This window comes from Eurypyga helias, unplaced genomic scaffold, assembly GCF_000690775.1.
Source record: "Eurypyga helias isolate BGI_N326 unplaced genomic scaffold, ASM69077v1 scaffold4108, whole genome shotgun sequence".
Lineage (NCBI taxonomy): Eukaryota > Metazoa > Chordata > Aves > Eurypygiformes > Eurypygidae > Eurypyga > Eurypyga helias.
Window position 1 is genome coordinate 15,568 of NW_010266162.1, and position 23,194 is coordinate 38,761.

Sequence of the window (23,194 nt, forward strand, 5' to 3'; positions counted from 1 at the left end):
ACAATGAACAACCAACTTTTAACTGCATAATGACTCAAGCAAGTGTGTACACTCCAGTAACTGATACTTGCACACTGTCTTGCTACCAACATTACAGAAAACAATTTTTTTTATTAGACTTCTCTTTAATGTTTGATTTCTCACTTCAGTGCTGAGTTTGAACACAGGTGTTCAGAACTAAATTAATTTTCTGATGTTCTCTCATTGGCCTCCTCTTACATCAGGACTAAATTTGGGGTTCTACTTTGGGTTAGGACTTTTATTTCTCAGCAGCATAGTTCTGTTCTGTTCTAGTTCTTCTAGTGGCCAAGAAGGCCGATGGCATCCTGGCCTGCATCAGGAACCTTGGGTCCAGCCAGACTAGGGGAGTGATTGTGCCCCTGTACTTGTTACTGGTGAGGCCTCACCTTGAATCCTGTGTTTACTTTTGGGTCCCTCACTACAAGAAAGACACTGAGGTGCTGGAGCGTGTCCAGAGAAGGGCAACACAGCTGGGGAAGGGTCTGGAGCACAAGTTCTGTGAGGAGTGACTGAGGGAACTGGGGCTGTTTAGCCTGGAGGAGGCTGAGAGGAGACCTGATCACTCTTTACAGCTACCTGAAAGGAAGTTGCAGGGAGGTGGGGGGTTGGTCTCTTCACCTAGTGATAGGGCAAGAAGAAAAGGCCTCAAATTGCACCAGGGGAGATTTAGATTGGATGGTAGGAAAAATTTCTTCACTGAAAGGATTTTCAGTCTTTGGAATGGCTGGTTAGGGAGGTGGTTGGGTCATGGTATTTAAAAGATGTCTGGATGAGGCGCTTTGGCTCTGGATCTCGTGGATAACCGAAGTCCCTATACACATTACCACGATGGTATTAGCCTGTGTGTCCTTGAGATAAGGAAGCATATGACATAATTCTTGTGGAGTTTTCATTGCATTCTGTTGACATGAGTCCTGTCATAAGGTAATGTATTTAAAAGAAATGCATTTTGTTTTTGTTGTCACACAGTACCAAGTGCAGTTAAATATCTGAACTGTAGCAGAGACTCTGAGTCAATAACTGTTACCTGGCCACCAGCCCAAAATATGTTTGATGGATATGTTATTTCAATAAACAATAAGGTCTTCAATGAGGAAAAAATGTTACCTGTCACTGTAAGGTATGAGGATTACATTTAAAAAATAACTGACTTGAACTCTAACCAGATGTTTCACTGTCTATTTAAAATAAGTAGCCTGCAGTGTGATATGTATTTGATGGTTTAGTTGATATATATTACCATGCCCATGTGAAAAAGGACAAATCACAGATCTCATGATGTGTTTGTGCAAAGAAGAGCAAACAAAATACTGCACTGGAGCGAGCACCAGTAGAACCCGTGTGTCATTCTGGATGTTTAAATTAATCTTTTAAGACTTTCTAGTTCTTGAATTTGCTGTGAACTATAGTTTAATGCATCCTAGTTAAGATTTTATCATACTGGTTTCTGACTGACAGCATATACAAATGTATACACACATCATGTGTAAATAATATCACAATACTGTAAATAATTAATATATAGAGAGACTTGCAATTTTAAAATGCTAAAGGGCACGATCTCTTTTTTTAATGTTTGTAGAAAGTACAAATTTGAAAGTCTTCTGCCAGGCACTGATTTCTTAATCAGTATTGTGACAACCAATGGATTAAAAAGAAGTCACCCCACCATCCTCAAGTCTAGCACCTGTAAGTTCACAGTCTATTAATAGCTTTTCATGAGTTCAGATAATTAGGGTTGTTACTTTTTAAGGTACTGTCTAAGAAAAGCTATTTGTTATCAAATCAATGCATCTTAACAGTGGCTAGATTAGCATATATATGTCCTTCTTTTCAATTTAAATATCCTTGGAAGTTACTAAATAAATAAAAGCTTTGAAAACACTAGTAAGTTTCCTCTGCAATTAATAAGATTCTGCTAGTAAAGGAATTAGCAGTAATATTAGGATGATAATTTTCCATAAAAATTTACAAACATTGATTTTATTTCTGAATCTATTGCTGATATGTAGAGGTGAATTTATTTTATGTTCTTAAGTACAAAATTAAATCTGTTTCTGCACTGAACTATAAAATAATTAATTACAACAGTGTCTTCTGTAGATATTAATTTCCTTCAAATTAATATAGATTATTTTGATATTGAACTTTACATCCACTTCTGTCCTCAGATCCTGATCCACCGTCAGATTTACAGGTCTTTGGGCAAGAAGAAAATACAGTCTATTTTTCTTGGAAACTACCAAGGGGAGGATTTGATATGTTTCAGGTGAGATAAGAATGGGAACAGACCAATGCAATTCTTTACTTTTTTTTTTTAATTTCTCAATAAAATTATCATCCTTTATGTATGGCAAACCCAATGATAAGTATTTATCTTTTTAACCCACCTAAGTATGGAAGGGAAATACTGCTATGGGAGAAGATCAGCTAAATATATATTTCATATTACATAATAAATCTTAAAATATTATGATTGTGCCCTGCTTCCCTGTGCTGCTTAAGTTAGCTTGCATGAAATAGACAAGTTTAGAGGTTTTATTTTTCTTGTTTTGATATGGTATCCAGTTTATAAGGTTATCTTCTCTTAATAGAATCCTCTTTATTTTTCAAATGGTTTTGCTATTTCTACGTTCCCTCTACAAACTTTGAGTGATATATCATGTATTGAAGTTGTATTTCTATGTTTTTTATACCATGACACTTTTGGATGCTTGTCATGATTTTCTTTTAATTTGCTTGATCTTTTTTAATTATTTCTCATTTTCTAATTAAATTCGCTATCCTGGAAGTTTTGTTTTTATTCTTACAAAGGAGCTGGGTACTAATATTTCATGGTCAGTATTACAGAGTGACTCTCGAGTAGTTTGAACCTTATTGTTTGCAACACTTGGCACAAAATCTGAAGTTATTTCTGCTTTCAGTTCTCCGGTCAGAAACAACCTACTATGACATCTAAATACTTTGTGTGGATCATATTTCACTACGACATTCAACCAGTCTCTCCTTTGTGTCCTGTCTTTTGCAGTCTGTCTTATATTATCCTTTGCATTTTGCAGTCACTGTATGAACATAGTCATGCAGTCAATAAAACTTTGCTAGTAAACTGTTCTTTAAACATGTCATTTGAATTAATAAAGATTTCAAGGTACAGTCTTCTATGGTTAACTTACTAGCATATTCTTTAGTATGTAAAATCACCATGAGACACTGTACTTTGCTTTAATGATCTCACACACTTTTTACCCCAATATTACAGTGTCAAATTATTTTCCTTCCCCTTCCCAATGACTTTGATTATAGCCTTACCTAAAACTTGAAATGTGAATATTCTTAGTGTAGTTTCCTGATAATTTCTTCTCTCTTCATTAGTGTAAAGCTGCATTGATTGGAGTGAACAAGAGTAGCTAGTTAACCTACTACAGCACAATTTGCTGAACTAGCCTGGAGTATTTTTACAAATTTTAAAATTAAATTCAATTTTCTCATTCATGTTGTGAACCAATTCACATATACTTTTGTCTGTGGTCAGGTTATTTTTACCACCATGTGGAAAGTAATGGTCATCTGTAATATTGATCTTTATGGCACAGTATTATTGTTCAGCATCTCATAGAGGAAGCAGCCACATTAGACAGTGCTTTGTCTGAATAAATGACTTTATCTTTAAATCTTTCATGAGAAAGGCTTCAGTAGACTGGTTGCTTAGTAAGGTGCACCTGCATAAAAGGGATCATTTTACTAATCATTTAAAATTAATTATCCCAGCTCACTAACTTTCTATGCAATATATTGTAGTTTGTAGAGCAAAGAGTGCACAATAGGTACTTTCCTAACTTGTTTGTACTAGATGTAAATCTTTAATCTATAGCTTTGCTTCTAGCATTTTGCAGTGCTGTAATTCTAATAAGGTGATGACACACTCCAACATTTAGTGTGTATTAACAGGTACCGTGCTAGTAAGATATACAGAGGGGAATTGGATCATTCCTCCCCAAATGAATAACAGCTGGACCAGAGTGCTTTAAGGTCACTATCATGTAGAATATCCCTCTTCTGTTGGAGGAAATAATGGGTGGCAGGACAGGACACAGGGATGTAGACAGTTACAAAGCCTCTTATCTTAGTGCTAACTGCCACACATGAGAAACCCTTGTGTGTGCTGGAGATGCTTGTCTGGAGCCCTCCTTCGCAGGGCAGACACAGTGAGCATCTTTTTTCACCTTTTACCAGTGCACCTATAAAACAGTCTGCAGTAACAGTTTTCTGTGTCCACAGAAAAGGACTATCACAGAAATTTTTTTTCTTGCCTTAGAACTGTCTGGGAGGCCAGAAGGAATCCTCACAGCCTCTAGGAGTTAAGTGCCCAAACTTCAACTACTTGGTATCACCAGCACTTTTATTCTCTGCAGTGGCTCTAAGCAAATGAGTTTTCAAGGTGTACCAGTGAGCAGAGTTGAGGGGATGATTCCTTGGGACTGTTTTTACATAGACAGGCATTTGGAATCTATGAACTTTACTTTTATGAAGTGAAAGAGTCTAATATAAGAAAATATTTTTCTTCCATAGCTTTCATACTGTCTGATGAATAATGAAAAGCTGCTTACCAGAACTGTTTATGGCAGCAGAGCTGTAGTGAAAAATCTGGCCCCTGGGACAGAATACTTTTTTCAGTTGAGGACAGTTAAAGGCTTGGATTCCTCTGTTGCTGTGGAGAAAAAAGTCATCACAAGTAAGGAAATACCTTATAACATGTCTTTCTTTTTAAAAAACAAAACAAAAAAACCCAAACAAACAAACCCCACAGTAGATGTTCAGAGACATTTAAATCATTGAATGGAAGTGTCTCAAAAGGGTCACAGTTCAAAATGAAACTCTAACTCTGGGAAGGCAAGTTCTGCTTCCTCTTGTCATAGTTGTTTAAACAGGAACCTTGTATGTAACTTGCTGCATTGATGCTGAGGAGTGTAGGCATAGTTGCAGATACTCGTTTGAAAAAAAGGGGTGGACTCACTAAATTCTTCCAGCTGTAGCAGAATAAGGTCTTGCCAGAATAGCTTCCTATACTTTAATAATTACCTTACATTTTGTTTACGATTGTTTCTGCATCTCTTAAATTCTTGCAAGCCCATGGTCTAAGATTAGAGGATTGGTCCTGTACAAGGCCACAGAATGCTTAAAAGTGTAAGAGCAATTGTGCTTCAGATGGCTTAACAAGGTCCAGAAAATTAACCTGTATCTTGCACTCATTTTCTGTCTCTGAGCAAACGGGTTTTCCAATGCTTCTGTGATATAACATAGAAAAAGGAGAGTTTGTTTGTGGCAGAAATTTGAAGGAATAGATTTATATTTGATTCTGGACTGCCAAAGCAGATAAAGAACAGCTAATTGTAATCAGAAAATAAATCCACTCCCAGATTTATACTCATGGATGTCATAGACCTCCTCCCTTCTTTGATGGATTTTCTGTGGTTTCTTTGGACTATAACTCCTTAAATGATGGATTTTCTGTGATTTCTTTGGACTATAACTCCTTAAACCAGTTAATGGGCAAGGGGGCTGTGCACTTGGCTATTCAAAGATGAGTGAATCTCTGAAAAAAAACCAGATCTAGTACTGCAGATTCTTGTAATGAAAAGTGCAGCAAAATAATCAGCATCATCAAGCAAATATTTTCAATACTATTGTGGATGAGTCCAGTATATGGCTAGATTATGGAGAGTTTATCATTGTAACGGCAAACCTTTAGGATTTTTTCATGCTGAATAATCCAGCCCTTAATGGGATTACGATGATTTGTATTTTTGCAGTTAACTTCAAGCAGGATAAATCAATAATCTAGAAAATTCTTCTTTTTTTTAGAAGGAATGGAAACATTTTCTTTTCTAACTGCAGCCATGCTGCACAGATTAGTGGAGGTGCTATTTGTAAATAATTATCTGTGATTTTAAGAATCTTAATATGGCCAAAAGGAATATTTAAAAAAGGGATAATCACTGAGACTATAGGATTTACTGTATCCTAAAGTGAACAGATGAACAGTTTTCTAAAATTCTATGTTCTATGATGTATTTTAGAAAACTTAATAAAATTTCTACTTCTGTTTACAAAGTGTTCCATTCTCCCTCTGTTTCAGCAGTGAGCAATATTACTGTTCTTACAGAACATCTGATAAGTCTGGAATTTTCTTCCCTAATGACATAGTGCACACAGGAGGTACATCTCCAGGTTTTACCCTGTGCAGCATAATGGCACTGTTTACTGTATAAACATACCTCTAAAATTTGTATGAAGATGTCATGATGCTGTGAAACTTCAAATTGTTTAAATAAAAACCATTTATTTTTAAAAGAAGGTTACTTTTCTTATATTTAAGGACTATGCATTATTTTTTTTCTTTATTAATCAGAATAATCTTTACTGCAGAACCAGCTGGGATATGTGGTTTGGCACTAAGAATGGTAAATACTTCTTCTGCAACTTTAACGTGGAATCCAACCAAGACTAATTTCACTTCTTACAAAGCATCTTTATCAAACAACACCTTTGTAAACAAGTTCAGAATTCCAGGAGCACTGACTGACTTCAGCGTTACAGGCCTGACTGCTGGAGGCATTTATAATTTCACGCTGCAGAGACTAGGAGGAAATATTGAAGGAGCTTCTGCTTTCATTGAAATCGTAACAGGTCTGTATGGGTGCTTACTTTCTCTCCTTGCCAGTGAGTGGTGGCGTCCAATAACAGTGCACATTTAGATTTGTACACCTCACTTTGCAGAATAACAATGGAATTTCAAGAGATCTTGCATGCAATAAAATTTGCTGTGGTTGTGGACAAATTACTTGTAGCCTATTCAAACTGCATCTAGTGATACTCTACCAGAAACAAAATTTCTTTAGCTGTGTGGCATTTCTTTTGACCATTTTTAGTATTTTCATTATTTTTCAGGTTTTATCCTGCAAAGAGTTTTGCACGAGCTGAGTTTTACCCTATCTGATTTCAGTGAAGTTAAACAGGTTTACAGATGTTTCTGGAGTTAAGGCTTTAGACTGTAAACTACTCCATTCAAGGACTGTTTCTTATTAGATATGTGATTAAGACTTAGTGGGGTAAAATACCAATCTTGACACGTGTCTGCAGTTTACTATAACTTAATAATATAAAATACAGATGAAATTTAAAGAGAAGAAAGATGCACCAGAACCACCTCAGCCAATTTCTCTTACTACATTCTTATACTACTTTTTATAGAGTTTTTTGTGGCAGTGACATGGTGGTGTGAGAGAGGCCCGAGGAGTGTTGGAAGTTGTCATTGATTGACTGTTTTGACCAAATGTCATGACATTTGTATGCCTGCTTTTGGGATCAGTGCTTGACAAACTGTTGGTGCTTCTGCCTTAGTCAGAGGGGCTGAAATAAGAGGTCAAAGAGAGCCTTTAACATAGTGATATAGGGGTGAAAATCCTTGCTCTTTTTTTTTTTTTTGAGGAAATGTCTTGAGTGTAAAATTAATAAGAAAAAATCTTGTATGTCTTTTGAAGTTTAAACTAGGTCTGCAATGCTATAATTCTTTAACTGAAATTAGTATTTTTTTCTAATGCAGGAAAGATTTAAGTCAGTTTGGTTGACCTAACTGTGCTTCCTTTTACTTAAATGTATTGTCATTACATTGTCATCCTGAGCCAGCTGCGTTATAATGGTTAATTTTTGGAAAAATTAACAAGTTGTTGTATTTTTTGCTCCATATTCACTGATCTATCTACTCAACTGATTTTTAATCCACTCAATCAGAATACATATTGCAGATACTAAGTAGTATTTTTGTAGGTTAAATTGTGAAATTTACTGCAAATTGTTCTGGCTGTGCTTTACACAAATATACTGGCTATATACTTTATACAAATATGCTGACCACTGCTGCTAAGAAGTGCATGAAGCAGAGTGGAGGACTACAGAAGAGCAGGTGCAATGAGGCTCGAGTGAACCATGCTCACAAGACATTCCCTGCTGATGTGATTAAATCTGCAGAAGGGTAGAACTGAGGCGCTTTTCTTTTTATCCAGCGACAGTGGAAGGATAATTCTCAGTCTTGAGGTAATAGTAGGAAGAGAGTTAGCTCTTCCTGAGAGACTGAATTTCTCTTTCCATGAGCACATTTTTATGCTCTCTTCTATTGCTGAGTCAGAAGTGATTCAACTGAGATAAAGAGATGATTTAATTACTGTGATAACTGTACACTCAGACATTAATCATGGGTCTGTATAAAAAGACCTCTGTAAGTATAAAATCCAGCTGTAAAGGAAGTAGAGATCCATGAACATAGTACTTACGAGTAGGACTTAAGATTTATAGAAGTATACTAAAGGGAAGAAATTATGCTCTCAGTTACACTTGCACACCTCCACATCTGTTTAATACAATTCTACAAATTTGGATATTCATTGTAAAGAGTTCATGACAGATATATAATCCAAGCAAATCTAAGTAAATAAGGAACGAGCGGCTCTTTCAGGATAGAAGTGATATGATATTCAGACTGCGTAGTATGATATTAGTGTACAAACACTACTAGAAGATTTAGTTTGAATTCTGAAGAACCAAGTTATTAAGAGATTCAGAGGACTGAGTGCAAGGGCGAATCTCAGATATGACAAATAGCGTCAGTGACTGGACTTGCTCTGTGAGGTATGAATAGAGACAGGCGTTAGCAGTGCGTGCTTTCTAAAGCAGGAAGGAGAGGGATGCACAGGGCTATGGATTGCACAGGTGGATAAATTCTATAATATTAAAAGTAATGTTTTAATGAGCTATTGAAGTAGCTAAGATCTGGTTCATTATTAGGATTTGAGTGGATGATTCAGATTTAAAGGTGCGTTTAAGGGCAGAAGAAAGTGAGATGATTTGACAGGGGTAGGGTGAAAACTTGTCTTTAATAAAAGCAGTAGAACATCCAAATTTGGGGGACATAACTCACTACACTTCATGGCATTACTGATATTCCAAATATAGGAAAAGTATAAAAGAGTTAACTATACTGTGGCTAGCAACAGAACAAGCACCAGCTCTATCTGGAATTTTAACAGTAGCACTAGTTACGACAGTAGTAGGGCTAGCTTTAAGAAACACCAGAACTCTGCAGGGATTCTTTGTAAACTCAACACCAGGCAGAGCAACCTGAGCTTGCTCTCTGCGAATGAGGATGTCTGCACCTCCATAGGTTGGAGATTATCAACTGAGTCTCAGAGGTAGTATAACAACTATAGTATAATATACTGCCGTACACAGGCTAATTAGCAATTATCCTTCATGTGGCAAGTAAACTGTTCTTGGATGCTTTTATATTCAGGTGTAACTACTAACATATTTGTAAAGTGGGTTATTTAAGTTAATGTCTTTTATTACACAATTCTCTTTCAGAACCTGCAAAGCCAGAAGGACTTAAATTCTTCAATGTTTCATCATATTCCTTTTCACTGCACTGGAGACTACCGCATGGATATGTAGACAGATTTCACGTGGATCTTATTCCTGATCATGGTTCTGTTGTTATCTTAGATCTTGGAGTTAGGGGGTATCAAGTATGTGCTTTTATTACAGGACTTGCACTTTCTTTATTCACTGTGTTGATTAGGAATACAAGTTTGCCTCCTTAGCTACTTAATGCAAATATGAATATGAAAGTTTTAATGATAAATTGGTGAGAGCATATTTCAGCATCCAGAGTTTGTTACTTACCAACATGTAGTGAATTCACTTTCTTTTTTTTTTAAGTCTGCTGGAAGGATACAGCTGGTCATCCAATGGTTCATGAATAGTTTAACAAGGGAAGGGCAGAGCTATTGAGTAATACAGACTCATTAATTGTGAACTTGCCAGGAAGACCTGTGCTTAAATCATTAATGCAGGCAACATTTCACTGCTAAGCCATCAAAAAGAAATAGGAGCACTTTTTAATTCTGCTGGCTCCAAAATATAATAATATTAACAGAAATAATGATTTTTCTGGTTGTGTTACTTTTAGTTTTCACTGGAACTGCAAAGACACAGGTATTTTATATGATTGCTTGGCAAAAAGTTGTTAATTGTGTTTATTTCAGAGGATGGGCTAGTTTAAGCATCAGAAAATTCTAAGTTTTTCAGGTTGCTTTTGTGTTTATTCTTTCAAAAAGACATTTTATAATGTTTCATGTGTCCTTTGATAATGATGATACAGTAAAAAATCTATAGATACACTGATAGGTGATTGTGATAAAATTAATACTTAATTTTGTTGTTCTTTAATACTGAATGTTACACAATTCTTGTGGAGGGTGGTTAAATAAGATGGCAAAATACTCTACAGTAGCTAAGGTAAACTACTACTTTTACTGTTGTATTTCTAAAAGCTTATTAACAGATCCCTTTCAGTAATACAATGCTTAAACTGTTGGGGTTTGGATGTTTGTTTGGTTGGTTTTGGTGTTTGTTTTCTTTTGTTGTTTGTTTGTTTTCATTTTCATGATTCTTGGTAAAGACTTAACTAAATCTATGTACTATTTCAGGCTGATTTTTATAATACTATTCCTGGAACAACATACAATGTTACAGTTTCTGCAGTTTCTTCTTCACTGTACAGTTCACCTGCAAGTAGAACAGTGACAACAAATGTGACAAGTGAGTTAATAATGACTGAGGAAACGTTTGTTTGTTTGCTTTGAAACCATGCTTTTTTGTATTTATTATATTTACATTAGTATCTGAGAAATGATAATAGTTTTGAACAGTCATTAGAATCTTTCATCTTCTTTAATCATAAAAAAATACATGAATCTGAGGTGTTCTGTGAAAGCATGAGGGTTTCTCTATGAGATATTTTTAAGAAGCAGCCCTGGCTATGAGTTGTAGTTGTATTCATCCATTAGCTTGGGTAATAAAAAAAACCCAACCAAATCCCAAAACCAACAGTCAAACAAATGAAATATGCATAAAGGAGAACAGTTTATAAGCTTTAAAAAATTTGCTGTTGTGTAGTAATACCCATACCTCAATTTATATTTATAGTGGTAGACTTTGGAGATATTTCAGAAAAATGTAGCCATATCAGGCATGTTTTATAAGAGAGTGCAGTTTGATTTTGAACGGGTTTGGGGAAAGGAACTGAAATTAAGACTGCTAGAATATCTCAAATGTTAAATTGGCGTTAAACTCTGTTTTGTCCATGAAGATCTTGAGCATTACATTTTTGTATTCTTATAGAAGAATGTTGCTGGTGTTCCAAAATTAATTTGATCATTTTTGTAACAGGACTGTAGCCAGAAAAAAAAGCTTTTTATTCAACTGTGCACTAGATTTCAGTAGTTTTACTGGTTTATGCTGGCAGATGATTTACTTTCTTAACAGAACTGTGAAGTTCTCTCCATTATCTGGAAACTTAATTAAAAACTGGTTTGTATGTGTGTCTCTGTGTGTGTATATAAATATAAAACAATTAATTTTTTTTTTTTTTTAAAGATCCAGGGCCGCCTGTGTTCCTTGCAGGTGAAAGAGTGGGCTCTGCTGGGATTCTGCTATCATGGAATACACCACTGCATCCAAATGGAAGAATTCTCTCCTATATTGTTAAATATAAAGAGGTCTGCCCGTGGATGCAAACAGCTTATACACAGGTCACAACAAAGCCAGATAGTTTGGAAGTGCTTCTTACCAGTCTTAACCCTGGAACAACTTACGAAATTAAGGTAAAAGCTTTACAAATGCCTTTTAGTATTTTGAATTCTGATTTATTGTCCATTGTGTGAGTTTGTGGTACTTGCATATAGTGTTTTCTGGAGGACTTTACTAATTACTGTTGCCAGATAACAAAACATACTAGCAGGTGGTGGCTACTACCACAGTAGTGTTTTTTAAATTTAATTTAAATAATTTCCAACTGAAATTCTACTAAAACATAATTTCTTCTATTTATATTTTTAATGACATACAGAATTATGTGGTAGAAAGTAAAAAGCAAATGGTAGAATTTTGAAAAACATCTAAATCCTTCTTTGTCTTCATTGAAATTTGATCTTTCAAATCACTGGTGCACTTTGGGTATTACACATAGATTTTTAAATCATCTCAGCCAGGTCCAGAAAAGCATGTAGGTACCTGCTTCTTTCTTTGATTTAAACTTAATTAGTTTAAGAAGGAGTTTTCTTGCCTGAATATCTGTTTAGATGTAGCCTGTAAATACCTTATCCCAGTTTCTTTACGCCTGGGAATATTATCTGTGTTATCTCCTGAGGTAAAAAATGTCACTTTTTCATTCCTTTCCTAGGTACTCATTCCTATTGCCTAGGCACTCACAGTGAATATCTACTACCAAAATCAGTGCATACATTTCCATGATTTCTATATGTGGAATTTGCCCACATTGCAATTAGGCACTCCTGATCTATCTCTGAGCTCTTCAACATTAAATGACATCAGGTGGACAGAAATTAACTGATATCCTCCTGGCAACATTTGCCAAGCAGTTCTTTGCCTGATTTGCTTTTTCATAAGAACTTTGGAGAGGGGCTTCTTTTCAGTGTCAAGAATGAAATGAAATTATGTTTGATTTGCTTCATTCTATGTCATGTAAATTCAATTTTTTTTTATAGCTTTGTGATATATGAAGTTGACCAGGCAAGGCATAAGGCTGTGCAGTGATTTTTTGTGAGGATGATGGGGGTGTGTGTAATAAAGTAAAAATGCAATTATGCCTGCCATTGTGGGAAAGTTGCTCACTGTGAATCTAGTTGTGATGACCATGCTGATAAACATTTCTGCAGCTGTGGATATACTGGCTTTTATCCTTTGATCTCTTGCCTGCAGTCATCTACTAAAAATAAAATAAAATAAAACCCAACATAAAAAATGTTCAGCTACTATTTGAGAAAAGTATTATCACTTAGGCTCTAAGCAGATTAGTCTCCTGAGACAAATTAAGTTATTGAGAGAATTCAATTTGCAATTATGAGTACCTGAGTGTCACTTGTGTGGGATTCACTATTAAAGGTTTTGCAAATTCCGTTCTTTGCTCCATGCATGAATCTTCTCTGGGAAAACTGTGGGACATTTTAAATAATTTGTGTTACTTAGCAATACTTTGCCTTCTGTTGATACTTATGGGAGGCAATCCTTCCCATTACTGGTGCCTGCAACATAGATCTTAAAGCAGAATTTGAGTCAGGAAAGTGACTTGTGACCCAACAACCTCCTGTCTAGCAGCGGCCACATGGCTTTTCTCATGAGTGAATAAAAGTCTGTTGGCAAGCTCAGGGCTGTTATGTTACCTACTGCTTTGGTGGGCTTGCTGACTGCCTGACCCACAAGCAACCTCAGGGATTCCGTAATGACTCAGGTGGAAACATTTTTCTATCTCACAGATGTGGCCAAAAAGAAACATTATGTGTTTTCCTTCTCTTGAGCAGTTTGTTGTGATTGTTTGGTTAATTTTTCAAGTCTGTTGTGTCATTTAAATATAGCTTTTCATTTTTGCACAGGTGAAAATTCTTTAATGTTTTAGAGTGCCTGGCTTGGTCCCGTTGTTAAATTCTTTCTGCTAAATACTGTGAAAGTACAGTTCAACAAAGCTTGTAAACTTTGAATATGGGTTCCCAATCTGCTTGTAACATTCCAGTCTGAATTTCTTTACGTGTAATGAAAAAAAAAAAAAAAAGAAAGAAAGAAATAGCACTTACAAGTGGTAATTTATTAAATGTTGAAGAGCTGTGGATAATTTTGGACACCCGATCATTGATAATTTTGTAAAAATATGCAGTCAAAATTTTTTTCTAAACTTAAATAATTAGTGGCAACATTATACTTCAAAGCATAAAAATTAATACTCTTTCCAAATATGAACCACAGCTACTTGAACTTTCCCAGAATCACAGAATCACTAAGGTTGGGAAAGACCTATCAGATCTTCAGATAGTACTTTATCTGCATGGGAAACTTGTCCTTTTTTAATTGTTCCTAAGCTTGTTATCTATAATGTCTCTTTGTGGCAGGAATCTCTGGAGCTAGCTGTACATAGTGCAAACATTTATTTTGATTTCTCTTCAAAGCTAATCAGTGTGTATAGCTGACAGCTTTACGATGCAAATTTGTGCATACTTATGTCATAGTGAGTTCTCTTGAGACTACACATATGAAATGGGGGTTTCCATGCCTGTGTTAATGCTAGGTTTCTTTTCTGGACCCTTTCTACAATACCTGCTTTGAGATGAGATAACAAATAATGTTCCAGTGAGGACATACCTTTAGATTTATATAATGTAATTTTAATATTGTCAGAATTTTCTGATTGCCTGTCAATACCCTGAAGATCTCCAGGTTATTTCTTCAGCTATTGCAATTACTGTAGAATTCATCAATGCTTAAGGACATTTCAAGTCATTTTCTCTGTGACACAGAAGCAGTTAGGGTTGGCTGGAGTCATAGTGTGTGCATGCATGGAGAAGGGGTGTTTGTACAGCTTACGGAGGGGCTGGAAAGTGAAACAGGTCCTTCTTCACCAAGCAGAGCATGCACTGCACTGGGAAGTGGTCTGTCATATGCATTCCTTTGCATCCTAGATTAAGCCTTCCATGTTACCTCATATTTCTTTGCTGTAATTTGTCTGCTTTGGCTTAGTGCTTTTGTTTCAGTAGCTTTACAGTCTTCAGAAGTTTAGCCCTGAGAAGTGATGACAGGTTTTCTTTCTGACTTGCTGGCTCCTTCTCTGTGTTATTCCCTTTGTTATCCCCTGTGTTGCCCATCACTGTACTGTACTCTGACACACATAGTTTTGCACATTTGACCCTTCTCCCCACAGCCTGCACTGTCAGCTCCCTCGGCACCACTGCCAAACCCTTGTTGCCTGACACTGGTGGGAGGGAATGGCTCTCCTTGCTGGTAAGCTTTTTGCTTTGCTGCTTCTTTCACACACCTCTGACTATCACTGGTGGAATTTTGCTTGCATTTCACATTTTATTGTCTTTGTCACTACTTTTCAAAGTAAGGAGTCAGACTTCCTTCCTCTGGTATTGCTTGCCATGGCCTGTCACTGAGTTGAACTGCTGTAAAGTCCTATACTGCAGGGCAAATGGCATTGTTGAGTTAATAGCCATGAACTCTACCAAAGTCTCAACGTACTGCCCTTCTGCGGGAAGACTCTGCTATGGTCATGGGCACTGAGACACATCCACCATAAACTGCACGGTTCCCTGACATGTTGTCTTTCTGCTAAAAGACATGCTTTCCTTGGGTTTCTGCCCTGAGGGAGGTTGACCTGCTTTTGCTATCCTCCAGGAGTTCAAGAAATAAAAGAGAACCTGTTTTCCTTTTTATTCCTTTAAGTTATAGTATGACCAAAATACAAATGGGGAAGCTGTTTTAAGTGAAATTGTGGTGAAGAAAAGGAGTGTTACTGATGTTATTCTTGCTGTTGACTTTAGCATAAAATAGGAACTCAGCACTATTGAAGTGTGGATATTCACATGTGCTTTTCTCAATTTCTTACATTTTTTCATAACCTTTCTATTTTTTTTGAATTTTAGTGTTGAGTATAAATTAAACAATACAGCTATAAAAGTCATGTTCACTTGTGTATCTGTAGTTTAAAAGCTGGAAGGTGAATCTCTGTGTATATGTAGGATTTTCATAGTCCCTGAATATATCCTATAGATTCTCTAATGCGGCTTTTTTTTTTCCTGTAGGTTGCTGCTGAGAATAGTGCTGGTGTTGGAGTGTTTAGCAATCCTTTCCTTTTTCAGACTGCAGAAAGTGGTAAATTTAATAAAGCTGCTAATTATTTTAATTAAAGCTGTTCTAATTTGTTCAAGTATCTGTGGCACGTTTCATATGAATAAATTCTGATGCATTTAGAACAAAATCCTAATTCTTTTCTTATTCTCTCACTCAGTGGAAAAGATGCATGTTGTCCTAGTTGCTAGTAGCAGCATTTAGGGTGTGCACATATAGGGGTTTCTTTATATGAAAAGTCTGTTTCTGTTGTGGTTTTCCTATGCCAGTATCTAGGTAGGCTGCTTCCAGAAAGCAAGGTCTCAGGAGAGCAGAGCTACCTATCAAGTCGACCCATCTACCGTTGCAGCAGTACTAGGAAACAGATTTTGCTGTGGGATGAGCTCTGGCATTGCCTATGTCAAGACATATTTGTTTAGTGCAGAAGTCAAATGCCTTCTCTACGAGGCCCAGCACAGAATGTATATTGCTAAGTTTTTACTTCTTAATTCTGAAGACAAAAAAAATAAGAAAAAACCCCACCATGGCTGAAATAAAAATTTGATTATGTTTTTGAGGATTTAAAAATTTCAATTACAGTCTGAATTTGCATATTCTTCACTAATTTAGTGTTCGTGGTCTTGCTGACTTGGAGCAGTTGAGCCTTGGCTGAAGAGCTGGCACTAGGCCAGTTAAGTTGGGGTGAACAAGTCTTCATGGAAAAAGTCTTTGTGCTGCTGTGGCAGTGACCACCCCTCTGTGTTTAGGACTCCTAGCTGGTTTCTGTAGCTGTGCAAACCACGAAGCGCCACATCTCGGTTAATGGCAGGAAATCATCACTCTGCTTCAGATTTCTGATAATGCAGTGAGTTATGAAACGAAATATGAGAAGGGGTAGTAAACTTGCCATGTGGAGCTATGCAAAACCATTGGTTTTAATTATTCTTTGTGTATTAGTGTTGGTAGAAAACCTTATTTCAGTGGGCTTTATTTACTGATGTTTGACAGAGGCATCAGTGGTTTTCCGTATGAGAACATTAGTTTTTTACTTTTTGATGCATTTCTGCTTACATTTTATTAAAGATAAGATCCCTTATTATAAATGTAATTGGAAGGTTTCTTCAAATCCTAGGTGAGAGTTTTGTGTCACTTTATGCTTTTACCTTCTCAACTTTTTTTTTTAACCTCTTGCCTTGATGATTAAAGAAAGCCCAACATCTTGATCAACATGAAGAGTTACCATTTAAAATGGGAAAGTTAGAAAATAAAATTATTTAAATATAAAGGCTCTAGTCTGAGAGGAAGGGTAAGGGATTGAAAGATCTGCAAAATATTCAGCTGGGCCTAAGCAAGAGCTGAATATGTGTCTTAGAGGATCTGTCTCACTTCAGCTATAGAAGTTCTGTAACTGTGGACACTTGTATATGTGTATACTTTTAAGGCAGCATAACACTTTTCTCCTTAATACTAAGGCTACCTATGGCCTGAACTTTTACTTCCCATGACATGCAGACAGGGCTAAGTGTCTACAGTGCTCTAATTCTCAGGGAAATTTGTATAGCTTGTAAAATCTCATACAGATGCTGCATCTCGTTCCTTTGTGCTGTGATTGATACAGGTGCTCTGACAAACGGACGTGGAAACTATGGCTGTTACAAATATGTCTGTACTAATAGGGAATATTAAAATTAAATTGAGCTATTTAAAGCTACAAAAAAATCTATATCCAGCTGAAATGATGTTTCCTATCACCTGTTGATGCAGGTGAAGGAAATAAAACACCCAGTACTGCCATATGCTCTTAAACAAACAAAATTGGGAAAAAATTTGCTATTTCTGACACAGTAGATGAGTTGCTTCTGGGAAGTATATTTTTAAGTTGACCAAACAAATGTCTATATTGATTTGAGACTGAAATAATTATATTTCTCATTTAAACTGGATTGGAAAAGAACTGGTTGTATATCTGCTACTTTACATGTGTTTGTGGATGGTGGTTATTTATTTGCTTCAGGATTTGGAATTACAAAAAAATGGGATTTTTTTTTTTTCTAGTGCTGAGAAGAAAAGTATGTCTCACTGCTTTTTTTTGTTTTGTTTTGTTTTCAAGCTCCAGGTAAAGTAGTGAATCTCACAGTTGAAGCCTTAAATTATTCAGCTGTAAATCTGATATGGTTTCTTCCTCGGCAACCAAATGGAAAGATAACTAGTTTCAAGATTAGTGTGAAACATGCAAGAAGTGGAATTGTAGTGAAAGATGTCTTGGTTAAAGTAGAGGACCTTCTGTCTGGGAGGTTACCAGAATGTAATGTAAGTGCTATAAATCTTTTAAATTAGAAATAGACTCCAGCCACGGAATATAGTTTCACATTTGAATTTTGAGACAAAAAATTTGGAGGCTTGCTTTTCAGAACAATCCCTTATATTTTACAAACTTAGGCCCAAGGCAGGATGTAATGGTTGAAGAAAACCCTTTCTGTCCAAAGTAGTTTAATTAAAATACTTTTCCTTGAAATGATCAGTTTAATCAAAATAAAAATGTTAAGAAAAGATCAATTTGGTGGCCTTTTAACCAAAAATGATTAAATAGATAATTGTGAATTTTTTTCAACTTTCTTTTTCTATTTTAGTTGTTTATTAAGGTACAAAAGGCAAGAATTATTTATCAGTGCAGACAGTGTAATGTTAATATCTTACTTTTATTTTTATATATAGTATGATAATGCTATTTATATTTTAAATGTGTGCTTTATTATGTGTATCACATTTAACATTGTTTAAATACTTTTCACATCAAAATAAAAAGACCCACTATTAACAGTGATTTTTTTAAAAAATAATTTGTAGTCTGAGTTGTTCTTAAAATAAGCATTCATTGAAAAGATTCTGAATTTTGACTATTCATTGGATCCAGACCTGTAACCAATGTATACCTTTCAGAATTTCTTGAAGAAAATTCTCATTTCCAATATTTATTCTCTTTTTTCCTCTTTATTCTGAGCAGAGTGTTGTGATTGCTCAGATGTCAAGATGCCTAACTTTTTTCCTTTTTTTTTCTACCCTACCTTCTTTCCCCCTCCCCCCAAAAAACCCCCCCTCTTCAGGATGTTAGGCTTAGGATTTTAATAAAAAATGCAGTTTAAAATTATAAAAGTTATAAGGACTTTGGCTTCACATTTTATTTGGAAGATCATCTCGGACATTGTGACGTTTCCCAGCATTAGGCTGATTTAATTCAGCACTGAGAAGAGAGAGTGCCACCTACTGAATCATAAGCATTGATTATTGTAATGTCTAGCAGATTTTCAGAGCTGTCTCCTGACAGTATGGATTAGGAAATCCCTGTTTGGTCTTGTCCCTTATATATAGCTGTATGTATGCTACCCATCTACATATGTACAACATACATGTGATGTAGGAAAACCTTACTAGGGGACTTTGTGTTTTGGGTTTTTTTTGGTTGGTTGGTTGGTTTTTGTTGTTTTTAAGAGAGAGACTGCACGCTGAAAATAAAATCTAGGAATAATGAAATGAATCCTAGAGAGTTGCTTCAGTTCAGATTGGAGAACTGGGGATAAGGCAGGAAACTATAGTACTGTCACCAACAGGACATATTAGCAATGTCAGCTAATGAAGTGATAACCTAAATTTGGAGATTGAAGTACAAAAAGGAGAACCAATTTTGGGTGATTTTATTTCGAAGGTGCTCTTCTTTTTTTGATGTACATATTTTTGCAATTGCAGGTTATAAATACAGCTTATCATGTTTCATATTTTGTCTTTATAGGATAACAGTGAATCATTTTTGTGGAGTACCACCACTCCTTCAACTACTTTTGGCAAATCTACAGTTCCTTCACGGACTACAGTTACATCAAGTACTGAGGCACTGAGTCAAATGAGCTCTGTTTGGAATGAACCAATTAGTTTTGTTATAACTAACCTCAGGCCGTATACCACCTACCTTTTTGAAGTCTCAGCAGTTACCACTGAAGCAGGTTACATAGACAGTGCAATTGTCCGGACACCAGAATCAGGTATATACTGCTTTCAAAGGGAAGTAAAGTTCTCATATTGGTATGAAAACTTCAAAATATAAGTTTGAACTTACATTGCAAGATACTTGAATCTAAACCTATCTTTATCTAATCATGCTCTTGTATTTACATGTTTACTTAATTTTACCTGATGGAGTGAACCGAAAGTGTATATCACTATTAATGTATCTCATAATGTATAGTGAGTGGGATTTCAGTTATTATTAAAAGTCAAAGATACCAGCATATGCTCAGGACAGATCAAATTCTATGTAAAACTGAGGAGAACTTAAAAACTGCAATAAATGGCACAATCGAAGGAGAATTAAAAATACAGATAAAAAAAAAAAGTGTCAGGCATGACGTTAAAAAAGTGTGTGTATTGTGTATATAGCAATGCACTTAAAGTTTTAGCCTTTGTGGAAAAATAAGCCGTATGAAGAGAACTTCTGTCCCATGGTTCCTCAATCTGGACCTATTGCAGAAAGCTGTTCAGTACTGAGGAAACGGATTGAGTACACCCTCAGCAAGTTTGCTGATGACACCAAGCTGTGTGGTGTGGTCTACACGCTGGAGGGAAGGGATGCCATCCAGAGGGACCTTGACAGGCTGGAGAGGTGGGCCACTGCCAACCTCATGGAGTTCAACAAGGCCAAGTGCAAGGTCCTATAGATGGATCAGGGCAATCCCAAGCACGAGTACAGGCTGGGTGGAGAAGAGAGCAGCCCTGAGGAGAAGGACTTTGGGGTGCTGGTGGATGAAAAGCTGAACATGAGCCAGCAGTGTGCGCTGGCAGCCCAGAAAGCCAACCATATCCTGGGCTGTATCCAGAGCAGTGTGGCCAGCAGGTCGAGGGAAGGGATTCTCTCCCTATACTCTGCTCTGGTGAGACCCCACCTGGAGTACTGTATCCAGCTGTGGAGCCCTAAAAGTAAGAAGGATATTGACTGGTTGGAACGAGTCCAGAGGAGGCCACGAAGATGATCAGAGGGTTGGAGCACCTCTCCTGTGATGAAAGGCTGCAAGAACTGGGCTTGTTCAGCCCGGAGAAGAGAAAGCTCCAGGGAGACCTTATTACAGCCTTCCAGTACCTGAAGGGGCCGACAAGAAAGCTGAGCGAGGGGTACTTTTTACAAGGGCCTGTAGTGACAGGACAAAGGATAGCTGGTTTTAATTGAAAGTGGGTACTTTTAGATTGGACATCAGGAAGAAATTCTTCATGGAAAGGATGATGAGGCACTGGAACAGGTTGCCCAGAGAAGTTGTGGATGCCCCATCCCTGGAAGTGATGGATGAGGCTTTGAGCAGCCTGGTCTAATGGATCCTAGATAGCATTGGGATTGGAACTAGATGATCTTCAAGGTAACTTCCAACCCAAACCATTCTATGTTTCTATGAAATCTTTAAATATTAGGAAAGTTTATTTTGGATTACCTGCAATGCACTGAGAATTGGAATTCCAATTAGAACTGGAAACAAAGGTTGTCCAGGAGCTGCAGTTTTATGACGGCTCAGGTAGCACATTATTAATAGTGCCATACCAAAAAGGTGTTCTAGAGGAAAGTTTTTTTTCTGGCTTTCTGTTTGCTAGTACGTCATTCTTTTGCCTCAGACAGTTTGATGTTACTCTGTTCCCCTTTCATGCATCCAGAAATTGTAGCACTGTTGAGATACAAAGAAATTTAATTCCTTTCAGTCACTGTTCATTTGAATTGCTTTGCTAGAATTAAAATATCTTTAGTTTGCTTTTCTGTCTAGGGTTAATGATGTTTTGGATAATGAAATTTCTGTTCTGACGATCTTATAACTACTTTACTGGTCATTTTTCACCCTGTTAACATTCAAGGATATGTGCACTAGTAATAAGAAAACTCCGGAAAGTGATGAAAAGCTTATGCAATGGATTTTAATTCTACCAAGCACATATATGTCAGCTGTTTTAAAGATAAAAAGAAATGTTTTAAAGAAGTGTTCAAGGCCAGGCTGGACAAGGCTTTGAGCAACCTGGTCTAGTGCAAGGTGTCCCTGTCCATGGCAGGGGGGTTGGAACTAGATGGTCTTTAAGGTCCCTTCCAACCCAAACCATTCCATGATTGTATGATTCTATGTTAAGAACTTCAGTCCTTGCCTACTGGCTGCCTGTACAGCCAGAGTTCATCCATTAGAGCAAGGTTTGGGAAAAAGAAAGTTGTCTTACTGGTCAGTGTGGGTTTGGTTTCCCCAGAGCACCCCCACAGTTGTCCCTCATGGCCCAAGCCTCATCAAAGCCTTCCTCCTGGCAGCACACTGGCCAACCCAAGCTTCTGGATCCACTTCTGTTACATCTTTACATTTTGAGCATTCGGGTGCTTGTTAACGTGCTCCCCTGTGAGTCCTGCATGCTTGCATGCCAAGTCTGGACATAGAGTTGGTCGGTAATTTGTTAGGAAAGCATTATGAGTTAATAAACATTTTGCCTCATTATTTTTACTTTCTTAGCTTTTATTTGCTTCGGTTTTTACATGCTAAAGTTTGTATTTATCTATATAGCCTATATAGTAAAATTGTGATTTAGGACAGTGGCTTTGCAATTATAGTTACAGGTCCACCCTCCAGTACCATCAAGTACCATCATCCAGTCACTCTGCAGTTACTGAAATCCACTTACCTTTTCCAAATGTCTTTGTTCTTACAAGAATCTCTTTAGTGTCATAATAGTCACCCCCTCTGAGTTACCAGTTTGTCCTGTGGACAAAACCTTATATTTCTGTCCTCCGTTGGAGTGTCTGAGATTAGATGAGGGAATAGGTAGATTATAGTTTGTGAGAGCTGCTGGGAGGATGGAGAGCACATTTATTTCAAATATCACTTTCCTACTCACATGGGAGCATGACATGGAGTTTTCTTGCCCATTTCACCATACAGAGGAAGGTGATGTATGTCTGTACTGTATAGTTCATTGGCATACCATTCTAAAATGTTGAAAATGATTTCTGCTACTCCAACCAGAATTTTCTGAGCCATGCTGAAGCTCTCTGGTGTTCTTGAGAAAGATGGTGTTTACCTTTCTTTGATTTTTAAAAAAGAGTTTACTTCTTTAAAGCATTTTAACATGCTTCATTATAAATATATTTTTTAAAACCCAGCATGCAAATATTTCCTTTGCTGGGATGGTTGTCAAGGAAAGGATACTTCTACAAAGAGAAAAAGTTTTAAACCCTGAAATAAAAGTGGACTCTAAAGACGATACTTCATAATTATGTGCAATTGTAGCTGTTTGCGTAACCAAGAATGAATATGTAGCTACTGCTGACCAATCTATAGCGTATTTTTAGGAATGACAAGATTTTTCATTTCTTTCATTTGTACATTAGTTTTTGCAAAAGATGATAGTACTTTTTAAGAGTAGTATGTTAGTTAACTTGTAT

General features: G+C 36.5%; 1 protein-coding gene across 1 annotated transcript in view; it reads left to right on the forward strand.

Moving 5' to 3' along the window:
- Positions 1–23,194, forward strand: part of LOC104505560 (fibronectin-like) — a gene marked incomplete at its 3' end in the record, with an annotated part of 50,744 nt that overhangs the window by 15,305 nt on the left and 12,245 nt on the right. The window contains exons 14-24 of the mRNA XM_010156967.1: positions 991–1,141; positions 1,604–1,710; positions 2,193–2,290; positions 4,591–4,753; positions 6,448–6,708; positions 9,439–9,599; positions 10,563–10,674; positions 11,512–11,738; positions 15,726–15,795; positions 17,861–18,060; positions 19,538–19,787. Of these exons, the coding sequence (XP_010155269.1) occupies positions 991–1,141; positions 1,604–1,710; positions 2,193–2,290; positions 4,591–4,753; positions 6,448–6,708; positions 9,439–9,599; positions 10,563–10,674; positions 11,512–11,738; positions 15,726–15,795; positions 17,861–18,060; positions 19,538–19,787 (1,800 nt within the window). The remainder of the gene's footprint in view (positions 1–990; positions 1,142–1,603; positions 1,711–2,192; positions 2,291–4,590; positions 4,754–6,447; positions 6,709–9,438; positions 9,600–10,562; positions 10,675–11,511; positions 11,739–15,725; positions 15,796–17,860; positions 18,061–19,537; positions 19,788–23,194) is intronic.